Source organism: Bolinopsis microptera, chromosome 2, assembly GCF_026151205.1.
Source record: "Bolinopsis microptera isolate Bmic1 chromosome 2, MBARI_Bmic_1.0, whole genome shotgun sequence".
Lineage (NCBI taxonomy): Eukaryota > Metazoa > Ctenophora > Tentaculata > Lobata > Bolinopsidae > Bolinopsis > Bolinopsis microptera.
In genome coordinates this window covers 16,804,299-16,830,133 of record NC_087073.1, presented here as the reverse complement: position 1 = coordinate 16,830,133, position 25,835 = coordinate 16,804,299, and the positions used below count along the sequence as shown (strand labels likewise).

General features: G+C 39.0%; 2 protein-coding genes across 2 annotated transcripts in view; both read left to right on the top strand.

Annotated features, from left to right (window-relative positions):
• Positions 1-25,835, top strand: part of LOC134811456 (Fanconi anemia group D2 protein-like) — a 41,241-nt gene that overhangs the window by 11,641 nt on the left and 3,765 nt on the right. The window contains exons 2-10 of the mRNA XM_063818290.1: positions 6,264-6,423; positions 9,040-9,123; positions 9,749-9,894; positions 10,533-10,651; positions 11,362-11,518; positions 11,726-11,879; positions 15,673-15,904; positions 24,513-24,643; positions 25,554-25,755. Coding sequence (XP_063674360.1) covers positions 6,272-6,423; positions 9,040-9,123; positions 9,749-9,894; positions 10,533-10,651; positions 11,362-11,518; positions 11,726-11,879; positions 15,673-15,904; positions 24,513-24,643; positions 25,554-25,755 — 1,377 coding nt within the window. The 5' untranslated portion in view covers positions 6,264-6,271. The remainder of the gene's footprint in view (positions 1-6,263; positions 6,424-9,039; positions 9,124-9,748; positions 9,895-10,532; positions 10,652-11,361; positions 11,519-11,725; positions 11,880-15,672; positions 15,905-24,512; positions 24,644-25,553; positions 25,756-25,835) is intronic.
• Positions 2,907-6,083, top strand: LOC134811460 (lysophosphatidylserine lipase ABHD12-like). The gene is made up of 5 exons (XM_063818295.1): positions 2,907-2,975; positions 4,162-4,298; positions 4,506-5,200; positions 5,465-5,563; positions 5,738-6,083. Exons 2-5 carry the CDS (start codon positions 4,163-4,165, stop codon positions 5,795-5,797), a joined length of 990 nt encoding a protein of 329 aa, XP_063674365.1. The 5' UTR covers positions 2,907-2,975; position 4,162; the 3' UTR covers positions 5,798-6,083.

Sequence of the window (25,835 nt, the reverse complement as noted above, 5' to 3'; positions counted from 1 at the left end):
TTCGCCGAAATCACTCATTCAGCTCTGCCATCTCCAGCTTCCTCTCAGAACTAAAGGATCGTCGTTCTGTTGTGTTGGACGTGGGAGCTGGCTCTGGTATATTGAGCCTCTATGCAGCAGCAGCTGGAGCTACAACTGTATTTGCTGTGGAACAAGATGAGGTTGTTTGTAGGATGGGGAAATCAGTAACCGCTGGTGTTGGTAACATTAAATTCGGGCATTGTTCTTCGGAAGAGTTTGATGTTGGTAGCAATCATGTAGATTTGGTTGTTTCGGAGACCCTGGATAGTATAGGGATAGGCGAGGGAATTGTTAGGAGCTGTCGAGATTTAGCGCTTAGGTCATTAAACAAAAACATACGGTTTATCCCCTCACAGGTGACGTTACAAGGCTTTCTTATTCATTCCCAAACTTTGCATTTAGGTTCATTTTGTGGTAATTTCAGAACAAACATAGGAACCTCCGAGGAACCGTATTGTTGTGAGTTTATTGACGAATACACAGATGTAGTTCAGCTGAGCGACCCCGCAAATATCTTTAAAGTGAAGCTAGGAGACACTTTTGATAGAACACTATCATTAATATCACTACCTGTAATTACAGATGGTTGGTGTGACGGAGTGTGTTCATTCCTCACTGCAGATCTCTTCCAGGACAACACCATCACCACTGCTCCTAACTTTCTAAAACTAACCACTCCCGTATGGGGTGTTGGGAGCAAGGTTTCCACCCGTTACCCAGACGGTACGTTACATCTGGTCAGGTGGTTGGTATCAAGGTGGAGCTGACTGAGGTGAGTGTTCTTTTGTCGTGGGTTGGAGATCAGGCGGAGTATTCGGTTGTGGAACCTAGTCAAGTTAAACTGCTCAACAGCAACTTCGCTCAGTCCTCGTCTAACGAACTTCTCAACGTCGTTCCAAAAGTTGTGGATGTGTGTGGACTTGTTATTAGCAATCCGTTTCAGTATGCCTCAGTTAAGTCAGTATCGTTTCGTGGCTACGTTTTGCACAGCAAGAAACTTCTCTCGTGGTCCCGAGTGAACCCTCTAGCTCTGTGCCTGAGGGACACCAGCCAGTCAAACACCTTATCTTCAGAGGTTAACAAATATAGGACTCTGCTTCATGAGAACATACCATGGAACACGCTAGAACACACTAAACTATCAGAACAACTCATCCTACTGGGAGTATCAGAGCAGACTCCGCAACTTAACTCAAGAACTATACAGTTTCAGGGTTTAGCTCCTCTCCCACCTACTGCTCTTGTATTTTGGACTGAGTTAGAGTTTCAGTCGGGGGCTAAGTTTTGTTCTTCAGACGAGCCCTTATGGAGACCTGCTGCCATATTATTTGGATGTGAGGTAGAGAGGGGGGACAGCTATACATTATCTGTGTGTTTTAGTGGGACTAGTTTATCAGCCTCAATTACACCCGCGTGAAGTTCTACTGCTTTATGTTTTCATAATTCTGTAATTATTAAGATGTTTCATTTGCTACACATTGTTTGTTGTATAAGATCATGAGTTTTATTGTGAGACTATGATAATAATATGATCATAATATGGGGTTGTTCACATATTACGTGGTCACTTAGGGGACGGAGGAGGTTTCTAAATTATTACGCTAGTGTAATTTTAACACAATAGCTATGTGTAAAACTTATTACGGAGGGGGAGGGGGTTTCAAATTTGCCTAAAAGTGATAACGTAATAATAATATGTAAACTACCCCATATTTAGAAATAATAATTTTAATTAGAATCTGTCAATGGTTTCAGGAGTAAGAAGTCTGGTGATGATACAGGTGGCCCATAAGTCAGTGTGCAAACGTTTGGGTTATTTCTCAGTCACTGATATATAGTGCAGTATATTGTGCAGTATATAGTGCAGTATATTGTGCAGTATATAGTGCAGTATACAGTGCAGTATATAGTGCAGTATACAGTGCAGTATACAGTGCAGTATATAGTGCAGTATGTAGTGCAGTATATAGTGCAGTATACAGTGCAGTATACAGTGCAGTATATAGTGCAGTATATAGTGCCGTATATAGTGCAGTATACAGTGCAGTATATAGTGCAGTATACAGTGCAGTATATAGTGCAGTATGACAGTGCAGTATATAGTGCAGTATACAGTGCAGTATGTAGTGCAGTATGTAGTGCAGTATGTAGTGCAGTATATAGCATGTTCCTCTTAAAACGAGTAAAACTAATTTAATGTTAAAAGGGCGTGTCCTCCAACAAGGGTATTTTAAAATTATGGCGATAGAATCCTCAAATGAGAAATATCAGTCACAGCATGCCGACTGTATATATTATATATATATATTGTTCAAAGCCCAACGTTTGCACACTGACTTATGGGCCACCCTGTAGAATAAGGCATAATCTCTAAGAGTAGATAATTGATAACTGATATGATAAATCTGGATTCTGGATCCTGGCACAGTTTCCATGCTGTTCTATGCTTACACTTTTACGGTCGTTAATCATTATCTCGCGAATATTGCTCCTAAATTGTGCCCTGTATCTTCCTCTGGTATTGTACATATTTTGTAGCTGACCTTTCATGGTGTGATTACCAACTTTGCATTATCTTCTTTCCTTTAACTCTTGTAGTGTCAAGACCTCTCATAAGGGTTTTCTCCGCATGATTTTATTTCACAACCTGCAATAACTCCCATATTTAGTAGCTCACTACAAATCATAAAAACGTGCCACTCTGACACTGCCATTTCCACAGCTCGATATATTACAATGTTATTTGACACCCTCTATTGTACTTGTACCGGTAACATATCCACCAATAGCTGCACGGTTGTGACGTGACGGGCTCAGATTCAGCCAATCACGTTGCAGTATCTAACGTCATGCCTTATCCACTTTCATATTTGAGCAAGCAGTCTTATATTCTCACTTTCACATTTTGTCAGTTTGTGTGTTTGAGCAGGTTACGGGGTGTCAGTGAAAACATGGTAAGTGCTCTTTAGCTGAAATGCAGTGTTACTGGTTTGGTAAACTGTTTAAATGTTTCTGTTTAAATGTTTTAAACGTGTTTCTGTGCACTAGATCGTTCTAATTCTCAGTGTGATCCTCACCGTATTACAAAATGTGTAGCCCTGTGTAGAGTGGCTAGTTACTCGTGTTACTTTATTCTCTTATTTAACAGGTTATTTGATTTAGTATTATTCTACAGTTGAACCGAATTTCTTATTCATGAACGAACAGAGGCAGTATATAAGTGCGGCGGGTGTGGCATCGTACTATTAACCGTTTCCCGCACATAATCGCATTATTAACCGTTTCCCGCACATAAACGCACTATTAACCGTTTCCCGCACATAATCGCACTATTAACCGTTCCTGCACACAATCTCACTATTAACCGTTTCCCGCACATAATCGCACTATTAACCGTTTCCCGCACATAATCGCACTATTAACTTATTGATGAGTCGTTTACCTCGATACCGCATATTTTATATATTCCGAAATAGAAATAGAATATTGCCATCAAATCATAGCGATATTTTCTAAATGTTTGCTATTTTGATGAAATATAGGTGCTGAGTAGCAACTTGCAAAATGTATCTAGCAATGATTTCATTTTGAGTATGCAGATGGTGTAACTTTTGGATGAAAGGACACCAAATTTCTTTGGTGATTAAATAAACATACCAATGATCGCAACGCGACGATTGCACTCTTTAAAAAGTCACAGCTTTAGAAGAATCGCATCATCGTACCAATATGCTGTGAGATAACTTATATTAGACTGTATTTAAGACTGACCAGAGTCATAATAATCATAATATCTCTTATCAGTTGCTCTTTTGTTGTTAGGGAGTGTTAATAGTTTACTGGCCATATTACAGTCATTTTGAAGACTTCCGCTAGGCCCAGACCCGCAAGGCTCAAACTCACTACACTTAAGCCGCACTATTCGCCAAACTCGCCAAATTTTCCGCACATTAAGCAAATTCAGGCAAGTGCGGAATCGCACTTTTCGCAAAAATTTGCTGCACTTATAGTTATATGTTGCCTCTGTGAACAAATCGTCTGATCAAATGATTATTAATTACATATTTAATAGATATTTTTCGATATCATACAACAACTGAATCAGCTATGATTTCCGCTAATTGCTACTAATTACCGCAGAATGTCCAGCACAAGTAGCCTAGATTCTATTGGGTGGGATCCACACAAGCAGGTAGTGATGGCTGCTGTAACCATATTTGGTTCAGTCTTATGGTTCTCAGGGAATGCACTGCTCGCTTTAATCGTTGTGATTATTGGTATGTCCTACTCCTATTTTATTCAAATACATTTTAAGTTGTTCTTCGACTTCTGATAAGAATTCTGCTATTTTCCTTTAGACTATTAACACCAAATTTAAATTATATGTTCGAGCAGTGGAATGATTTATCACATACCTACGATCTTTCGCCGAAAGTATCCATATATAATATACTGGATATAATCTAACAGATTGTTAATTTCAGTTTTATTACCGTTCCCCTGGATACTAGTGCGGTTTCCAACCCTCCAAAGGAAGTTTCTATTTCACTCTTGGTATTACAAAGCTGACAAACCACTGGACAATCCCTTACTTTGGGGCGTACAAGATGGAATCAGCCAACCAATTGGCGCGTTGGGTTGTTGGTATGTTGCCAACACGTGCAAATGCGTGCCCACGTGCAGCTGTCTGTGCGACACAGTAGTAGTGTACTGTCACGGTAGTTCTGGGTCACGTGGTAACCAATACCGTGTAGACCTGGTTAACTACCTCGCCTCCCTAGGGTGTGCTGTGTACTCATTCGATTACAGGGGCTACGCGGACTCGCCCGGAGAGTCTTCTCAAGTCAACAGTATCCAAGATGCGAGACAAGTGTTGGCGTTTGCACGTGCAGAGCATCCTGACAAGCGTGTCGTGCTGTACGGTCACTCCATGGGAACAGGTGTGGTATGTCAGACTGCTTATCAGTTGATTCAGGAAGATGCGGCAGTGGATGCTGTTATCTTGGAGGCTCCCTTCCTCTCCATTCCTGATTGTGTGCTGAAATCACCAACCCTCAGATTTGTGAATAGCCTCCCCATCTACAAGGATTTCGTCTGGCAGTTTAGTGATTTGTTTGTGACTAAAGACGTTATTGGAGATCTCAAGAATGTTCTGATATTGTTCGCTGAGGATGATGAGGTAAATTTAACCTTGTGTTATGTAATATAGGGGCGAGGAGTTTTGTCGTCGAGATGAAATTGTTTTATTTATTCTAGTAAACTAGAAAGTTTGGCGCTATTAAAGTGTGTCCTATTTGAACATTTAGCCTCTATTCTGTATCAATTAGAGGTTCTAGTCTTTGGTAGCCCAACAAAAGAGATATAATTACCATTTTGCCTTAACAATTGTTTAGTTCATCTAACATTCCAATAATCTGCACGTGTCCAATAAGACAATGTTCAGGTTATAGCTCCTCATCACGCTACAGAGCTCCACACACTATGTCCTGCTTCTACTTTACATCTCATCTCTGAGGGCGGACATAACTTCCTCATTCAACAGGTACTATTACTACTATAATAGCTACTAAGCTGATGATGTTTTATCAACTTGGAATTTGTCAAATTCGACAAATTTACAATATCCAGACAGAGCCAGAGTGTCGTAGTGCAATGGGGCTTGTAATCGTAAGTCCCACAATAGGTAATAACAAACTTAACCGTGCATTCTTTTCAGGGTTCCGTAAAGAAAGCAATTGAAGAACACTTGAAACGCAATGATCCTCCGCTACAATAACTGATTACTAATGACATACAATGGGCAGAGGAATTGAAAGAAACTTATTTGTTATTGATTTGTTAATGTTATCTTTTCTTAGTAGTAACTTATAATTCGACTTCTTTCAATCGTTTAATTTATCGATTTTGCTGATAATTTGTTAATTCTACGAGAGACCATTAAATTCTGTGAGATTTTCTGTTTTTCTTTATTGTTGTGGTTTTTCTTGACGTTTTGTTACCTATAATTATATACTGTATTAGTCAGCTTGTTTATTTTATACCTACATGATTTACAAAATTGATCCTGATTATTCAATATTTCGATTTGTCAACAAATGAAAATGAGCTAATCAGCTTACATAAAACTGGAAAAGATCTAAAATTCATAAAAGTAAAGCAAATTAAATTGAGTTAAAATGTGTTTGAACCTCAATAATATCAAATCATACAAAATAGTAAAATTTGAATACTGTCTCCGTTAGCGGAAGGTATGAAGCGGAAAAAGGGAAATGTTAGTATAGCAAGCAGTAACAAAAGAACCAGACCTCAAGACTCGGAGTTAGGAGAGTTTCTTGCTCCTCTTGGTATCTCTCTGGGAGCAGACAGACATGGTTCCTCCAGCGAAGCTGATACCATCGTCAGGTGGGAGTCACGTGTTATGGGGGCGTGTTATCTGTGCAGGGTGGGCCAGAATTAACGCAACGTGGAGTTAGTTACGTAGATCGCTTACATCATGATATAATATGGAACGTTGACTGTGATCTAATGTTATTACATGGGAGGGGGCCAAAAGTCAGTACCCATACGTTGGCATTAATAGTTCAGTCACTGAGTGCCCAATTGAAATAATTCTTTCCGGTACGACTTACTACCATTACTGGTTCGAGGAATTTGTCAAATCGAAAATATTCGTGTTCATTTTTTTCAAATGAAGGTTCATTTTCGCAATTATTTTATAGTTTGGATAGTCGGATCAAGCCAAATTTTATTGAATTGTGTTTGGCCATTTAAATTACGTTTGTCCTGAAAAAATGAGAGTTCTAGCTTTACTTCTCAGATGAACGAGATATGAAACATAAGGAGGTTATTCATTAGGTGTGATAAGGTGATTGGGTTGGCACTATGGGAATCGTACAGAGAGCCCAATTACGGTGTCGTAGCATGCAATCACATGATTACCCAATCAATTTTGTTAACGATATAAACAAATTGCTTGATAACTTCGTCATTTTAAATCCGTTTGGCGCCATCTTTTCAGATCAAATTCCGGATTTAATTACCTATTGCAATATTATGTTACACTGAATTTTCTAGCATGTTCGCAAACACGAGTGACGAGTATAAGCAATTCAATGTTGATTGGTTGTGGCCCCTAAAAACCGAATTTTCAAATTTTGGCGACGGAATCCTCGAACAGTATGGTACAGTATGCCATCTGCTAAGCAACAACTCTCGGCAATTTGGTAATCTAGCTAGGCACACTTGGGGCACATTTGGGGCACAAAATTGTATTTCCTGGGGCATATTTGGGGCAAAAAGTTACTTGGGGCACACTTGGGGCAAATACAGTTGGGGACCAACTGGGGCACATTTGGGACAAAAATGACTAAGGTAAACAATCTTCTGGTGTATTAATAAGTAACAATGTATACGTAATTTTTAACTTAATTAAAATTAACCTAATTCCTGAATACATTAATAAATTTATACATTCAACTATTCAGGATAATACTCTTCTCATAAGCTTAGGGATTTCGCTATTGAAAGCTCTTCTGACAGATGCGTCCGATCGGGTGAGGTTACGACGCTTTCTCCACATGAACTCACAGAGGGCTATCTCTAGGGCTTCAGAGTCTGCCCTGGTCCTTCCATGGCCACGGAGCATGTGTTTCTTTGCGTAAAACCACATCCCTTCAGTCTTCACACGTGTTCGTGTGGACGCCAGTTAAGGGGTCAACGAAGCCTCTCGAATTGTTGACCACTAGATGTACAAATCCATGCCGTGGAAGAGCACGGTATCCTTTAGTCCTTTCCACTTGTCAGTCAAGATGGTGGTCCCTGGGGCAACGTAAAGCTTTATCAAGCGAAGGAGAGTGTGGTGGTCCCTCCGGTTGTTACGACATTCCACTAGAAAACACTCGTCTGTAGTCCTACAAAATCCCCCAAGTATCCATTTACCAACAACTCTTCTTCCTCGGTTGTATTTTTTCTTTCCAAATTTCGATTCATCGATCTCGATAATATGGCCGGGTCCACCAATTTTTCTGTGAGCTCCGTCCTCCAGGATGTCTTCAGCCCTTTGGAGTTGGCCCTCCGCCCCCACCTCCTCTTCCCATCGTTCCCGGCGTCGCTCCACCACCTCCCATTATTCCTGCAGTCGCTCCACCGCCACCCACATTTTTTTGCCTCAACTGTGCCCCAAGTGTGCCCCAAGTAACTTTTTGCCCCAACTGTGCCTCAGGAAATACAATTTTGTGCCCCAACTGTGCCCCAAGTGTGCCTAGCTAGATTACCAAATTGCCCAACTCTCAAATATAAAATACGGCTGTGGTATAAGACTCAACGTATGGGTACATACTTTTGGCCCCCCTGTATTATTACATTGATTACATTAATAATCAATGTAATAATACAGTAACTCCGTAACAACATCAATTTGTTTTTTATCACAGTAATACTATACATGTTTATTTGATTAAAAATGTGAGATATAATAATATGTAGGTCAAAATTATTAGCGTATCTTAAATTGGATCTCAGCAGCAACTGTAAATTCTATATTATATAATACAGACATCTGGCTTCACAAAGTTAATTAGTTGTAATAAACTACAAATTGCAGCTGTAGATTCAAAGTTCTTTACAGTAAGATAATACAGGTTAATGATATTACGAGTATTTATCATTGTAGAACGCTGTACTAAGTTACGTAGTTTGACTCCAATCTTGTAAACATAATGCTCTTCGGCTGCAGGTTGACACTGTACTCCAGAAACTTCATTCTTTTACTTGTCCGTGCATAAATCCCAATATTTCACTAATCGTGTAGTAATTATTACGTAATATTTGCATCATTTGATCCATGAATGACTAAACATGTGACTCTTACACGTTCAAACGATAGATTTTAGATATTATTTTATTAAAATAATATTATTATCATTAGTTTTGTATTATGTAATACTCTAGGCAGAAGGAGTGTATGAGGAGTGTACTTCTTTGTTACCATGGTTACATGACACCGGTATTAATTTTCAGGGAACTGAGTATTAAACTGCTGGATACACAGACAAGGGACAACTTCTTTACAATCCTACAGGACTTCATTGATAACATTGACAAGTAAGATTAGATAAAGTTCACAGTTAAGTGTAGATTATAACATAACCTTATACCTTGGTGCTATTGTATGGATAAAACTGTCTTCGATATAAGTTCAGCCTGCTCAACAACATATTTCAATATGAAACAATCATACGTGGTACCCCCTCCATTCAATTTCATCAGACAATACTGTTATCATCGCTAACATTTCCTGTTGCGATCATTCGCTTTAGCAAATAAGTTGACAAAATCGCCCAACTCTAAGCTGGCGCCTAATGGGTCCCTCCGCCTATTAATTCATAGACTGTCGCTCAGATCATTTGTTACATGCGGCGTTTTAACCGCCAGAGCTTGTTATTTAGTATCTTAAATCTCGCTTAGATACACAGTACACTACACAGTACACACTACACTTTGTCTACTGTGCATCGTATCCCTTATTGCTTCCTGTACAACTATTCTGTAATTCATTTTGTAATTTGACCTCTACTTCCAAAGTAAAATCAGGGCTTGTTCAATTCCAATCCAGCTCCCTTTAAAGCAATGATTTATTGTCCCTAAGACATTAAAGCGTGTTGTACAGCTCCCAGAATTTGACTAAAGAAGGAATGAAACCCACTAAACTATAACAACTCCGTTTCAGTCTAAAAGTGGCCATGTTGCCCCTGTTGAAAGAGGACAACACCACCCATTTTAACAGTGAGTCTCTGATTAGGATCCTGCTCCGGGTCCCCCCTCTGTCGGAACCTTTGACCGAGTTGTTACTTGAAAAACTCCCTGTTGTTTCGGGTTAGATATGTTTTATTCGCTTAGTCTAGTATTGTATCGTTGTGTAATATACCAGATCACCTTTTTGATGTATTAGTGTCTCGTTATTGTATGCTGAGATTGTATTTACAGACATTGGGACATTGTACAGAGATATATATTTGTGTACATCTTTATGACGAATATTCGCTCGTATATTGCGGTCCCACTAAATCACTCACCCAGGATTTTCAATTTGCTTACAGAAGGTCCCTGAGCATGTGAAAGTGACATAATCGAGTGAATTAGTAAAAGCCCGTATATTCTTATATTGCGATTTCCACAGTTCACCCAATTTCGATGCATAAATTTTCCATGCGGTTTTTGTAATTTGCTGCACGCGCCATCGCCGAACGACATATTTATGAACACGAACGTATTTAATGCAGCGTTGTAGAGTTTGGAATAACACCGAATTAGATTAATAACGTCATTATATGGTTTGATACACGTTGACAGTACTAGAAATAAGAAACTAGTCGACGTAATCTATAATCTATATTAATTCGAATGATCTCGAACAAAACAATGATACTCAATTTAAGCTTCTATTGGCCAAGATGCTTTCTCAAACTTTAAGCATCTGTTAACGGTTAACCCTGATTAATGTTCCATTTCAGAAGACAGAAACTGTAACATAGCCGCCCTGATTGTTTCACAGTTACGATGGATGAACTCCCTCTCCTATGACGTCATAATCACTAAACTAAACGAAGTTTTGTCGGTGTGTCCGCTTCCGGTAGGTTCCAATCTTGATAAGTGCGATTTAATGCATGCCAGTGAGCCAGTGACGTTATTCAAATCCAACTAGAATTCGAAAGTGAAAACTAAGCTCCCAGAGCTTCAAACTTGTTAGCATTCCAATTTGATTATTGTTTGACGTAAACTGATTTCATGTGTTTTTCTGGAGGTGATTGCTCTCTTGCGTTTCGCTAGTGCTGAAAACGGTAGCAGCAGTTCCCTACTTAAGTTCCCTAGCTGCAGTTCCCTACTTTAGTTTAGCCTCTCTTCGGCCCAAGGGAGTTAGATCACTTTTCCTTTTGTCTATGTCTTTTGTCTATGTTTCAATGTTTTGCCTATGTTTTTTTAACAACGTCTTTGTATGTTCATTTTCAAACAACAGGATATTTTTTCGTTTAGATTAGATATTTTCCTTGACATGCTCTTTGCGCTCGCTTGTTTTTCTACAATCTACGACCAAACATAGCTTGCAGTGCGGCACTGGCCACTATGGCTGATGATTAGGAGAATTCAGTACTGTAGTCCCATTCATACAAGCTGGTACAAGTTTGCGGATTTAGCTCCAATCAAGGCATAAAGTGAGGGCTTCAAAAAGAACACATGCAAGCTGATTTACCCTACTGTCTTGGTATAGTCAAACTTCACTTCACCCTCATTACCTGTTCACCCCAAAAAGGTCACAGAACCGCTCTGACACATGATACCCAGGTGCAGAAAGAGATGATATCAGGACTACCCGAGATACTATCAGATGACCGACACGAGGCAGCGTGTGCTCTGTTACTGGACCATATCTCCACGTTGGATCTGGTGCCGTGTATCCTAGAGGCACTCAGTGAACTCACGCTCAGTAACAAAATGCTCGGTAAGGGTTATTTCGCACTCTACTAGGAGAGTTATTATGTTCCTTCCAATTTCACGTTTTTACCGGTTACCCCCTCAAGGTTATTTAACCTCATCTTACTCCTCTGCTATCCGGATAGGTATTAACATTTCTGTTAGTCTCGTAATTACTTACAATCAGTGCACAACTTGCGGTGGTGCCCCACCTTTACCCCTACTCCTTGCCCAGATAAAGTATACGAGTCAGTAGAAGAGTTGTTGTCAGCTCTGAGCGCTGATTCAGTCCCATCAGCGCTGCGTTTCCTGCTCTCCACAGCTCCTCCTGATAAAGCAGTCTCCAGCATTAGGGAACATATTGACTTTCAGTCGCTCTGCCAGTCAGGGTATGTACCACCTTACCGTACATTTTATACGTTATCTTTTTTAATCGATTTATGTACTTGGTAGGCAACTTAATTTCTAAAATTCTGGTTATAAAATTCTAAAAATAGATAACTTTCATTATTCCATTAATGAATCTTGTTACAGAGTTGTACATGATAGTTATTGTATTATTTCAATAACTGCACATCATCGTCGTCATGAAGACAATTGTAACACACAATAAATAATAGTCCTGCTAGTTACTTGTTATCGAGATCTGTGCACAAAGACTTTCTACGGTAGTGTTATGTGTGTAACGTAGAGTGTATACTGATTACTGTATGTATATTGTATAATGCGCTGTGGGTTCTTTTGCGATAGTCAAAACGCGACAACTAGCGCTGGATGGCGACAACTAGCGCTATCCAGCGCTAGTTGTCGCCATCCAGCGCTAGTTGTCGCTATCCAGCGCTGGATAACGCTGGCCAGCGCAAAATATATATGTTCGATAATTGTCGCTATCCAGCGCTAGTTGTCGCCATCCAGCGCTAGTTGTCGCCATCCAGCGCTAGTTGTCGCTATCCAGCGCTAGTTGTCGCTGGCTATGCGACACTGTCGCACGCGATAGTTTGCGATGGCCAGCGCAACTGGCCATCGCAGAAAACAGTTCGATAACTAGCGCTGGATAGCGACAACTAGCGCTGGCCAGCGATGGCCATCGATATCCAGCGCAAAATTTTTGTGCTATTACTCGTCAGCTAGTGCTAGCCAGCGCTAACCAGCGCTAACCAGCGCTAGCCAGCGCAATGTATCAAAATCATATACTTGCGATGTTACTCGGATGATGATTAATCACTTTACACTCGACTGTCACGTGACTTTTTAACCCATTCTCTGACTCTAGCTGGTTCTGAACGACTTTTTGAAACCCTAACCCTCTATAAATCTGATCCCAACCCTAACCCTAACCCAATCCTTAACAAAAACATATGCTGAAACCATAACCCTAACGAGAAATTAGACTAACTTCCTTATACGGTCATATCACGTGATCGATACAGTTTTTCGCCAATATCTCGTCAGGAGAGCTTTTTAACCCTATGTCATGGGGGTTGATTCGGAATTAGCGTCCGAAAATACATTGCATCGATTGAAGTTGGTTACAACCATCGGGGGCCCTTTTAGAACAATCTCGAAGATCGACTGTAGAGTGATTTAGCACGCTCGATATTAGTATTACTCGTCAGCCAGCGCTGGCCAGCGCATTATAGTTGCGATATTATTCGTCAGCCAGCGCTGGCCAGCGCTAGCTGACGAGTAATAGCGCAAGAATTTTGCGCTGGATATCGATGGCCAGCGCTAGTTGTCGCTATCCAGCGCTAGTTGTCGCTATCCAGCGCTAGTTATCGAACTGTTTTCTGCGATGGCCAGTTGCGCTGGCCATCGCAAACTATCGCGTGCGACAGTGTCGCATAGCCAGCGACAACTAGCGCTGGATAGCGACAACTAGCGCTGGATGGCGACAACTAGCGCTGGATGGCGACAACTAGCGCTGGATAGCGACAATTATCGAACATATATATTTTGCGCTGGCCAGCGTTATCCAGCGCTGGATAGCGACAACTAGCGCTGGATGGCGACAACTAGCGCTGGATAGCGCTAGTTGTCGCCATCCAGCGCTAGTTGTCGCGTTTTGACTATCGCAAAAGAACCGCGCTGTGTGCTTGTAGGAGGTGAAACTAAGGGTCTTGTAAATTCTGAGGCACAACAAAATGCCCTGTTTTCCCGTGTGGCACTTTTCCCGTGTGGCACTTTTCTAGTTTTCACATATTTGGTAATTTAGCTGTTGGAGACGAACAAGAAGGGGAAAAAACCCGATCAAAACCTGACCCTGCATTCCTGAGATATCGCTCGCCAAATTTTGAGGTTTACCTGTATTACATGTTAATCTACAACTTTAAACAGCTCTAACTTTTTTGAAATTTTAAAATTTGACTCGATTCTCGAATTATGAGGTTAACAATTTAAATCACCAAATTGTGTTTCGAGATAGATGCAATTTAGTATTTTTGAAAATTTGGAATTATTACTAGAATGTGTTGCAATTCGTTAGTTAGGACTTAAGGGGAGATACACCAAAAACGTTTTTGCTCCGAACATCGATTTTATTTTATATTATGGTTAAATAGACAAAAAGAATAAGATTGCACACCTTAAAAATTTTCTAAAAATATTCCCTCATTGATAAAAAAATATATTTTTCTTTTTCGAAAATTTTTAAAATTTTGAGAAGTCTGTCACTGTAATACCGATAGTTCGGCCATTTTAAAAGTTTTTTGACTGATTTTTTGACTGAACATTACTTACAATCCGTACAAGAAGCCATTGAAAGGATTATATAATTGAACGATAAATGACGAAGTTACAGACCAAACAAGGTCGAAAAAATGAAAATTGAAATTTTTCCCACTTCTAAAGTTGTACATTTCACCAATCACCCGGGTCAGCAGATATCGCTTCAAAAATTCTTGTGAGTGTAGCTGATGATCATATCAAACTTTTTGGAGTAGGATTTCTCTCAGATTTGAGTTTTAAGCTATGCAATGTGGCCTCAAACGACTTAGTAAAATTCATCGTAAAAAAAGGCAGATTTAAGGCTTAAAATGCCTATAACTCAAAAAGTATCAGTTTTATTGAAATAATTTTCACAGGATCGTAATTAGCTTGGTAAGACGAATCTTTTAGTACGACATTTATAATATTTAAAGACACAAAATTTGTAAAAAAATGTGTACAATTTGTACAAAATTTATACAAGGGACCCTGTGTTCGAGCTAGAAAATTATTTAAGACAATTTGTCTTCTAAAATCACCTATTTGGTACTAAAAGATTCGTCTTACCAAGCTGATTACGATTCTGTACAAATTATTTCAAAAAAACTGGAACTTTTTGAGTTATAGGTATTTTAAGCCTTAAATCTGCCTTTTTTGCCCTTTTTTACGATGGGAAAAATTTCAATTTTTATTTTTTCGACCTTGTTTGGTCTGTAACTTCGTCATTTATCGTTCAATTATATAATCCTTTGGCTTCTTGTACGGATTGTAAGTAATGTTCAGTCAAAAAATCAGTCAAAAAACTTTTAAAATGGCCGAACTATCGGTATTACAGTGACAGACTTCTCAAAATTTTAAAAATTTTCGAAAAAGAAAAATATATTTTTTTATCAATGAGGGAATATTTTTAGAAAATTTTTAAGGTGTGCAATCTTATTCTTTTTGTCTATTTAACCATAATATAAAATAAAATCGATGTTCGGAGCAAAAACGTTTTTGGTGTATCTCCCCTTAATGTACACTTGTTTGATTAGACCTTGCCTTCCCTTAAATGATTGTAGCCAATTTCAGTACTTAATGTGCTTGTATTGTAAAAAATGAGGTTAACCCAATTTCCTGTACACTCTAATTGATTGAAAGTAGTAAAAATTTGATTGTTAACCTCGCTATAACCATATTACACTGGGATTGGTTTATCAATCCCAATGTAATATGGTTACCTATACCCCTCTTTCAATACATAATTTGTGTTTCGAGCTACTTTGGTTTTCTCCTTTTATATCTAGGTTTATTTAGAAGCATTCAATTATGTATAATTATGTATCGTTTTAAAATATTTTAAAAACAGTTTAATTGTACAGTTGTATAGAGTACGTAAGGAGAGGAAGAGTATCATGATACAAAACGGAGCTCGCTGAATTCCAATGCTATATAACATTATATAGATTAAAATGTATAATATATACTTTATCCCCCCAGCGAAGGGATGGAAGCGGAGGGGCTCTCAATGGAATGTCTGGAGCAAATACTAAGGTTCCACAACAAGACCCAAAAATGCTGGCTAACCCAACTCCACTCGTCCACCAGTCTGACGGTGTTTGACTTGCTAGTCTATCTGATACTGTACAGAGTTAATCACAAACCCAAACAAGTTCTCAGTTCCATCAGACTTCATCTCAAGGAGGGAACTCTCAACTCTACCCTCATTCAGGTTGGTCATTGTTAAATTAAATCGAAACAAAATGAGAATTATTTGTGTGATTCTGCGTGCAGGTATGTTACAAAACATAGCAAGGTCAAAAAAAATCGCGGCACGTGCAGAATCGCGATTTCCCCATTCTCCGCGACAAATCGCGATTTTTGACGTTTGCCGAGACAAATCGCAATTTTCTCAGATCCTCGCGACAAATTGCGATTATTCAAGTTCTCTGAGGACCAAATTTGCGCATCCTCCTTTAAATCCGACTGCCAACTATCACGTTCTTTATAAAGTTATAATTATATGGAACTAATCACATTCACAGCCTTCCGAATGAAGGTACGGACCGAAAAAGTATTTTCGGCTCATAATGCTCAGGGTAGCATGAAACATGAACAAAAGTAGTTTCCAGACTTTGAAAATAATTTCGATTTAAAAATTTTTCGGTCCGGGTCATTCTCGATAGGTACAAGGAAAGTGCCTCAACATGTTAGTTACTCTCCTTGTTTGTATATAAACATAGCTTTTATAATAATTCTTACGTAATAATTATAATAATTTTGAGACACCACAAACGCACTCATTCTAGATAAAGACCGTCCAAATGTGATATTTGTGATTGTATTGGGGGGGGGGGCATTGTACTGCTGCAAGAAACACTGAAGGAACATCAACGAACCCATTCTGCCGAACATCCTTATATGTAGGGCTGTGAAAAACGTAAATCAAAAATCAAAAATCAAAAAAAAGTTTTTTGAATTTGAAAGAAATTAATTTTGATTATTTTAACGGCATGAGTCTTCAGGAAACAGCAGTAGTATTACGATATCTATTTGTACATTCAGTTAGATTGCATCATGGTTTCGAATATCTTTTGGTTTACTTCTTCTATAAAAGTTTGATCAATGAATACAATTTTGTATTAATCATAACCGAGGATACCACATGTAAATTGTAAATACCTAAAATGTTAAACCTACATGTTTTTGGAATAGTTTATGATACTGATAGTGTTCATTATTTCTCATAAGATTCAGTAAATGGATCTGATTCTCTACGTTGATTCAGCGAATGGATCTGATTCTGTACGTTGATTCGTTTCTTCTTCTAATCTCTCTGAACACAGCTCTATCTCCTGCCTAAGGTTCAGATTCGTAAGTGCGATGAAGAATGCAACAATCTGAACAAGTTTCTCTGCAATCAAACCCAGGAACAGACCATACACGTAAAGTTCAGTGGCAAACATTGTGTAGAACAATATGGGGAAACCCACTAGAAATGTGCTGAAGGTTACGACGATTGAGATAAATTTAACTTTACCAAACACAATCAAAGTTCCTCTGCCAAGCAATTCTTGAAAACTTTCAACAATGATCAATAATGCCACCATGAACACGGTATTACTAGCGTAGTCCATCACATCAGAATCAGAAGTGAAGATACGCGTAAACCAGTCGTAACTGAGGAACAGAACTGGCAAAAATATAACTTGTGTAAATATGGCATTCAAAAGACTTAGTAAGATATTATACTGAATTTTGGGAATGCTCTTTTCACCAAGAGCGTTTCCAACAGTGATAGCTGAAGTGTAGGATGTGGCCACGGCTGCAGGAAATGAAATTCCACTCCATTTCATTGTGATGCCATAGACCTCCATAGTTACTCTGCCACCTACCTGACTTAGGTAAGTTGCAACTGTGTGACTCAAATAACTTAGCATCATCTGGAACCCTGCAGCACTTCCGATTCCGAGCATTGTTTTCCGGTTCTCAAAGATGTCTTTGGTTTCGATCTTCTCAAAGTTCCACTCAACTCTCCTCCGGAACATAATAAGACGCTGATAATTATAGCTACTAATCTGCTGAAGAGAGCCGCCAATACGATACCCTCTCCCTTCATTTCTAGCTCGCAGACGAAAATATAACTCAGGGTAACCTGAATTATAGCTTGTAAAACTGGTACACAATAGACGGCCAACATAAACCGAAGATTGGCAAAATACTTCAAGAAAATCTCAACCACAAAGTCAAGAAAGAATATTCCCAAGTACATGAACATGAAATCCTCCGCAATCCGCCGAATCTTTTGGGAGTCTTCTTTCTCATCCAGTGCAATCATAGGGAACCTCCGCATCAAGAAAACAGATCCAACAATAGGAGGTATCCACAAAAGGAACGCACCGAACCCCAGTATCAATATCTTAACCATAAGTCGAGATAGTAATTCTTTCTGTTGTGTTTGCCCAATCAACTGCGGCCCATAAATATCGAAGACGGAGGTGAATCCTATCATAAAGCAGAAAACCATTCTCAGCTGGGCGTTCATCCCAAGGGTTATACCAGCAAGATGAAAGTCGTCCATTTTGCCAGTGAAGAAGGTGACACCTGTTGTTCCTAGAGTGTAAGTGCTAAACATGTACAACCATACAGGGATGAAAAGGTGCAGATACGCAATCTCATCGGACATTAATTGTCGAAGCATCTGTAATTGTGAAAGCTGCAAAATAGATAGCAATATCAGTTTATAATACATAAATAGTTAAAATAACATAATTTTGATGTTGCTGGTATTCATAACGTATAATTATTTCCCTGAACAGTGAAAAGTCTGCATAACCCATGGCTATATCCTTTGTAGTTTGTACGCGATACGGATAACTGGTACCAAAATCACTCAATCAATTGCAAGCAAACACAAGCTATCTTGCGATTCAATGTATGTTGAGAAAATGAAACTCCATTGAAGGATGGAAGAGGGTTGGGAAACCGCTCTAAATCCACTCGGTACAGTGTACATTTATCCTCTGTTGCGACATGGCAGCGTCTCAAACCACTACACGAATAGTTTTAATACGATCACCACTACTATATATAATACTATATTTAATCTCACTGTTCATGAAATTATCGTGAAGAACGCACTTTTATTAATGCACAGGATAAATACTTCCCTGAAACAGTGCCAAAATCAATCAAGGCCTTTTTCCAAGTAATATCCCGACAGTTAACTCCAGCCATGAGACTAGCTCTGACTGGCTTCTTACATACAGTAGTAACACTTTTAGACAATCAGTATTTTTCAAAGTTTCACTGCTGTTTGTTTGTTTGTTTGTTTGTAGAACCCGTCCCAATCTCGTATCGGAAACTGACTAAACTCATCTTTGAGTGTGAATACGGGTGGTACCTGCAAGTGTGTTAATTAAGCATTTAGAGTTCTGTAAAACAGCAGTTACAATTGTGCTAGAGTATTTTTAGTATATACGGTCGATATCAGGTCTAAATCCCTACATGCTTCCAAAATTTGTAATCTAAAACTTTCTGCACAATGTACTGGAATGTTTTGGGAAAAAAATGAAAATGATATAAAATCAACGATTTAATGTTAGGAAGGTAAATTTAATTCCCTGGTTTCTTAAGTCAGCTTTAAAGTCGGAAAAACACGAGGAACATATTTCCTCGTGCTATGTTCAAAGTTTCGGAGTGTCATGTTGTGACACTAATTGGCGGGCAATTTTGCCGGTATCCAATTTATGAAGAACAAAAATGTATGCTCTGGTGCAATAAAACGGTGGATATAATCATGTGAAACAGGAATATCCGCAGTATAAGTTATATAAACTGATGCTGGAAGGTGAGCAATACGGCTAATGAAAAACTTATAGTTATATAGAAATTGAACTTAAGCAATTGAACGGGGGATAATTCATCACTGACCTTGATCTATTTTTTATGACATAAATTACCAATAATTACTAATTAGTAACGCTTTCAGTTTTAACTGTCAGTATCTTAAAACTAAAAGATACTGACAATGACAAGCCCTAATGAGGTTTAGAAATCAGAACAGGGTGACAGTCAAATTTGATCCAATTATTGTCTTATTTATTAGCCCCACGAAAAACCTCGCCTAACCTCCACGCGGTGTGGGGTGGGTGGCTCGAACGGGAGGTGCATGGGTGTTTCTAACCTATGCAAAGGAAGGGACTAGCCATCTCTACAACAAGGAAAGGCTCTAATAGCCTCTACTAACCTTAGAACCGCAGCATAACCGCTTTTCCCACAGGCAAATAACACCTTCCGCAGGAAACTAACACGCTCACAGGCCCCCACATGACGTGTAACCCCAGGATTTGGTTTTGGATCAGACACTGAAAACAACGATAGAGGAGCGGTCTACACGCTCACAGACTACCACGTCTCGTGTAACCCCAGGATTTAACACGCTCACAGGCTACCAAGTCTCGTGTAACCTTAGGATTTAACACGCTCACAGGCTACCACGTCTCGTGTAACCCTAGGACTCTAACACTTAACAGACTCTAACACGCTCACAGGCTTCCACATCTCGTGTACCCTAGGATTTGGTTTTGGATCGGACACTCAAAACAACGATAGAGGAGCGGACTACACGCTCAGGCTACCATGTCTCGTGTAACCCCAGGATTTTACACGTCAAAGGCTACCACGCCTCGTGTACTTAGGATTTGGTTTTGGATCGGACACTCAAAACAACGATAGAGGAGCGGTCTACACGCTCACAGGCTACCATGTCTCGTGTAACCCTAGGATTTAACACGCTCACAGGCTACGACGTCTCGTGTAGCCCTAGGACTCTAACACTTAACAGACTCTAACACGCTCACAGGCTTCCACGTCTCGTGTACCCTAGGATTTGGTTTTGGATCGGACACTCAAAACAACGATAGAGGAGTGGTCTACAATGACGTTACAGGAACATTGCATACTCCTACGAGTTGCATGTAGCAGGCCATGACTGTCCCTGGAAGTCCCTGTCTCCTCATCGTTAACCCGTAAGGGGTTGCACCAGGGGCGGTGGTAACAGAACTTCAAGACTCTCGGAGTCTGTTGTCGATATCTATGTATAATATAATTATGGTATATAACTTGGGAGTCTCTCTCTCTAGCAGCAGGAGTTGGAGAATGGGGACGCGTTGTGAAAGCCACCGCAAGGAAGGCTTACAGTCGACGCCGACCAATCAAAAGAAGAAGTCTTATTTATTATATTTTAATAACTTAATGCAGTTAGATGATCCCCGTCTCAAATTTAACAAGCAAGCTGGATAGCAACACAAAATATGACTAGATTTTAGCGGCAGCTATTTCTATCTAACAGTCTTCGTAATATAATGTAGTTTATCTACTTTACTGTGAGTTCGCGGATATTAGGATTGAGTATTTGAGTTAAGTAGATATTAAAACGAGCATTCTCTTTGGTAAAAACAATATGTAGCTATCACAGAGGCGAATACAGTATAATAATATAAAAATGTGTTCGGTTATGAACTAACAATACCCCTGTCAAGTTGATATAAGATAACCTCTAGCATCAATTCTTGTTTTCATTGGATTTCACTTGAAAATTGAAGTTACCCGACCATTAATTACAATTTTAAAGTCAATATCAACCCCAATCTTTCTAAACTTAAGTACCTTCATTTTAATGGCACGTGCGTCGTTTGGGGTAAAGGGTCGGCCACGGTTAGGAAACACCGGTGAACCAGCAGAAGAGGAGGTGGAAGGGAAGTCATCAGAAGATTTTGTGTCGTTAGCAGGAGACTCCTTATCTTTTGGAGACACTGCTGGGGTTGTTTCAGTGGACTTCAAACTGTGTGACTGCAACAGTCTTCTTTCACGGTTCAGTTTACTTGTACGCTTCAGTCTACTTGCACGCCTCTTCGAAACACTTTGAGGAGAAGGGGCAGGGTCGGTGAGAGAATGGTGGTATTCAGTGGACTCTACAGAACTCATGTTGGGAAAAACAATAGAGGAAGTAAAACTAGACGTAATTGAAACGGGGATAATTTATCACTGTTCCTGAGCTATTTATATGACATGAACTGCTAATTCGTAACGCAATTAGTTAATGTACTAACAGTGATCTGAGCCCTAATTAGGTATAATAATTGGGTCCTAGAACTCATGACTGGGTAACAGTCATGAATGTGATTCAATTATTGTCTTAATTATTATATATAATATTGATGACTTAATGAGGTCAGATGATCCCGGTCTCAAACTCAGGACGTGCCCTATCACAAGCAAGCTGGACAGTAGTAGATTAGATGGCAACTAAAATGAGACTAGACTCTAAAATGGACTAGACTCTAGATGCAGCTATTTTTATCTAACAGTCTTCATAACACTTTATTTACTACACTTGAACTGAGAGTTCGTGGATATTAGATATATGTTTTAAACTAATTATAACACTACAAATCTATTACATTTATTGAAGACGTTACAATATATATAGAGGTATGGGTATGCTTTACCTCCCACCAGAATATTCTGTCAGAGCCATAACATTATCTAATTAATATTTGTAATTCCGATGTTGTCGGAAATTTGTGATTATATTTAAGCTGAATTCTTCTCAATCAAAAGAGAAACAATACAATTAAGATTCAGTTATTATTCTTGCATATTGAGAACTTGAACATGAAAGAGAATGAAAGAGCTGCCGACATTAACGCTTAAATAGAAAATGTTGTTTTATGAGCACACAGTATAACATAACATTATGAGGTTTGTTGATACACTTTTAGCTTTCAAGCAAAATCAGTCCTTGCAATATTTATGCCTCTTTTCTAATTTCTTGTCTCCCTGCCTACAGGCTACAACGTGTTTGAACCAAAACTTTTTACCAAAAATAATGGGGGGGGGGGGGGGGGGCAACCATATTAAAGTATATTAAAGTATTATATCCCCGGGTCAAAATCGGAAAAAATCCTACATTTTAATATACTTTAATATATCTACAATTAGTAGATTAGAAGATAAGCCAGTTGCTAGTCCCCTGAACTCATACTTCATATATTTTGGCTCATAAATTGGTCAAGTATCAATATCTTTGAACAAGATCAACTTTACATGAAAGGTAAATCTAATCCATACATTAAATAAAACAATATTTTTCACATAATTTTTTATAATGTAGGTATATTAAAGTATATTAAAGTATATTAAAGTATATCCCGGGTCAAAATTGGGAAACAAACCTACATTTTAATATACTTTAATATGGTTCAAAATTTGAATGGAGAAAATGTAGGTATATTAAAGTATATTAAAGTATATTAAAGTACATTAAAGTATATCCCCGGGTCAAAATTGGAAAAAATCCTACATTTTAATATACTTTAATAAGGTTGCCCCCCCCCCCCCCCCCCCCCCCCAATAATTGGTGATTACTCTGATTTATACAATTGCACACTTGTCTATTTCATTCACTGCTGATAGACACTATGATCAGTGTGGAGGAGGTAATACATAGGGGATGTGAAACTGAAATATGAATGCGAAAACCATTTCAAGATGTGGAGTCCTGTGTCAGACAGTTCAGTTGGGCACTTTGAGCCGGCTACGTGACCACTGGGTGATGAGGCTTCGTCGAAATGGTCTTAATTTGGGGAAGCTAACAGCCAATTTATCAAATTTTCAAAGCTTCTCAAATGGCATTTATCGTCGGCCCTTACCTTGTACCCATTTATTTGCACTAACAGGCAATATTAGGTTGGATCAGGTTCACTGCTTACCATCACAGAAACAAATTTAAATATAACGTGTCTTCCCAGCTTATTTTCAATAAACATTTACAAGTCTAATGCAAAACGTGTGCTATTGGAACACCAATCAAGAGGCAATAACGAGGAAAGCTGGCGAACCTTTTTACTGTATAATATTCCAGGTTTAAGGAAATCTCAACGGTCACAAGATCACACACCTCGCAACATAACTTAGTATTAGTAAACTATCTAAACAACACGAGGCATACCTCAAAATAATTAAAAACGAGCCACATTCAACAAAAATCTTAGTTACGAAAGCACTTCAAAATTAATAACTACCGGCCACTTTTGAAATCAGAAACTTTTCACTGCTAGACCTGCTACTAGTTTACTGATAATACTCCTGGCCATCGCCCAATCAAAGCCTTATCAGCACAACACGCGCAATCACGTATCATCAACTTGATCTCAGCGCATCATAATAACAACCACTCGCACGGACTGTCACCGCTCTTCAGGATAGTTTACAACTAAGCAACCAAACAACCAAAGTAAACAGATGTTTCTAACTACTGCTCTACTGCAGTACAGTCCATTGTATTGATAGACTGACAAGCACTCTGCACTCTTGTCAGCTCAGTAGACATGTCTTACCGCTCCTGCTGGATCTATTTCACGCTCTCTTGCTTTATAAAAGCAATTATTACAAAACCAACTATTGTCCCACTCTCATATCCACTCCATTGTACTTTCACAGTAGACATGTTCTAGATAGGAATTGTAAGGAATGTCGTCACAAGTTAAGATGCAAAATTGCGCAAAAGTTAGTACCTTAAAAAACTTACTCAATTTCTGTTGAATGGTCTTCCAGACCTGATAAGTTTAACATCTAATAAATTCTTCACTGAAAACGTCCAAACGCAACTGTAGACGGTATATTTCTAACATAAACATTATATTAACTGGTATTGAACATGGTAAAATATCACGTGGGATTCGATTGATTGAGCATCTCCCGATTACCAGAAATATAACACTGTTCTCTTCAGGAGCTGTATAAGAATCACGGAAATATAACACTGTTCTCTTCAGGAGCTGTATAAGAATCACGGAAAGACAGCTGCACTTTTCAACACTGAGCAGCTCCGGATATCACACAGTTTACTCCTCTCTTACCCTGAACACCCTCTACCTTCTCTTCTCTATCTCTCTGTTTTTACCCAGTAAGTTGTGCACTGTGTACTGTGTACTGTGTACTGTGTACTGTGTACTGTGTACTGTGTACTGTGTACTGTGTACTGTGCACTGTGCACTTGCTCATTATCTCATGTGAAGTAATTTTGTTACTCCGCTGCCGCACTAATAACTAATCAATTGTCCTACCTCTGAGAGTGAATTACAGCTACACACTGTAAAGAATTAATTCATTGATCTCACTTCTAATGACGTAGCTTCGGAGTTTTGCTGTACAGATTAGTTGGAGAGATGTTTACTGTTTATAGCTGTATCCGTGATGTCCGTGATGTCCGTGATGTCCGTGATGTCCGTGAGGTGTTAGCTCTATCTTAATGCTCCCTGTTGTTATAATTAAAATGAAAATTGGAATAAATATCTGAGACGGCACAAATTACGTCGTTATTTGATGTCAGACAAAAGGAATAGCCATGCCACATGTGCCATTATAAGTTAGTAAGGTAATACGACAGTTCTGTCGGAAGCAAGCTCAATACTCAATGACTGTTCTGTATGGTGAAAGTTGTGTTACAGTGTCACTACGGTAATGTCCAGATTTTATCTTAGTATCATCTTACAATTTGGAACTTGCTTGCAGCACGATGTTATCTCTCCACCGAAATTTCGAGAAACATAATATTATCCGGTTCAAAAGATAATAAAAACCTAGTTTTTGTTATCTGTTGTATTATTGACGTCAGTTTAAATGCAGTATGAGTAATTTTATCATTATGAGTTTGGTTAACATTATCATGGTTCATCGCCATAGAAAATTCCGTAAATATGTTCAACATGATCTGTTGTTGGTAGTAATGTTGCTGTAGTAACAACGCTGTTAGTGTTAATGTTTTTTGCGACGATTTCTTGCCTTTACTCTTTTAACCATCCCTTTGTTTTCAGTGGAGACATGCACGCCCAACAGGAAGTGATCGGTTCACTGATTTCCCACATAGGTAGTGGGCAAAGCAAGGAAGTAGATGCTGGTATCCGTACTTTGGGACTCATCAAGGACTCTACTGATAAGAGTGTTGATAGGTTCAGTTCCCTGTTAAATGGGCTCCTGGATTATCTCAATACTTTGTCTATTTCCCAAGCAAGAGAGGTATGTTTTGTGAGAAATTACTAAATAATGATTTGAGGCAACGTGCCTCATCCATCAAACATGAGGACTCTGAAAAGGTT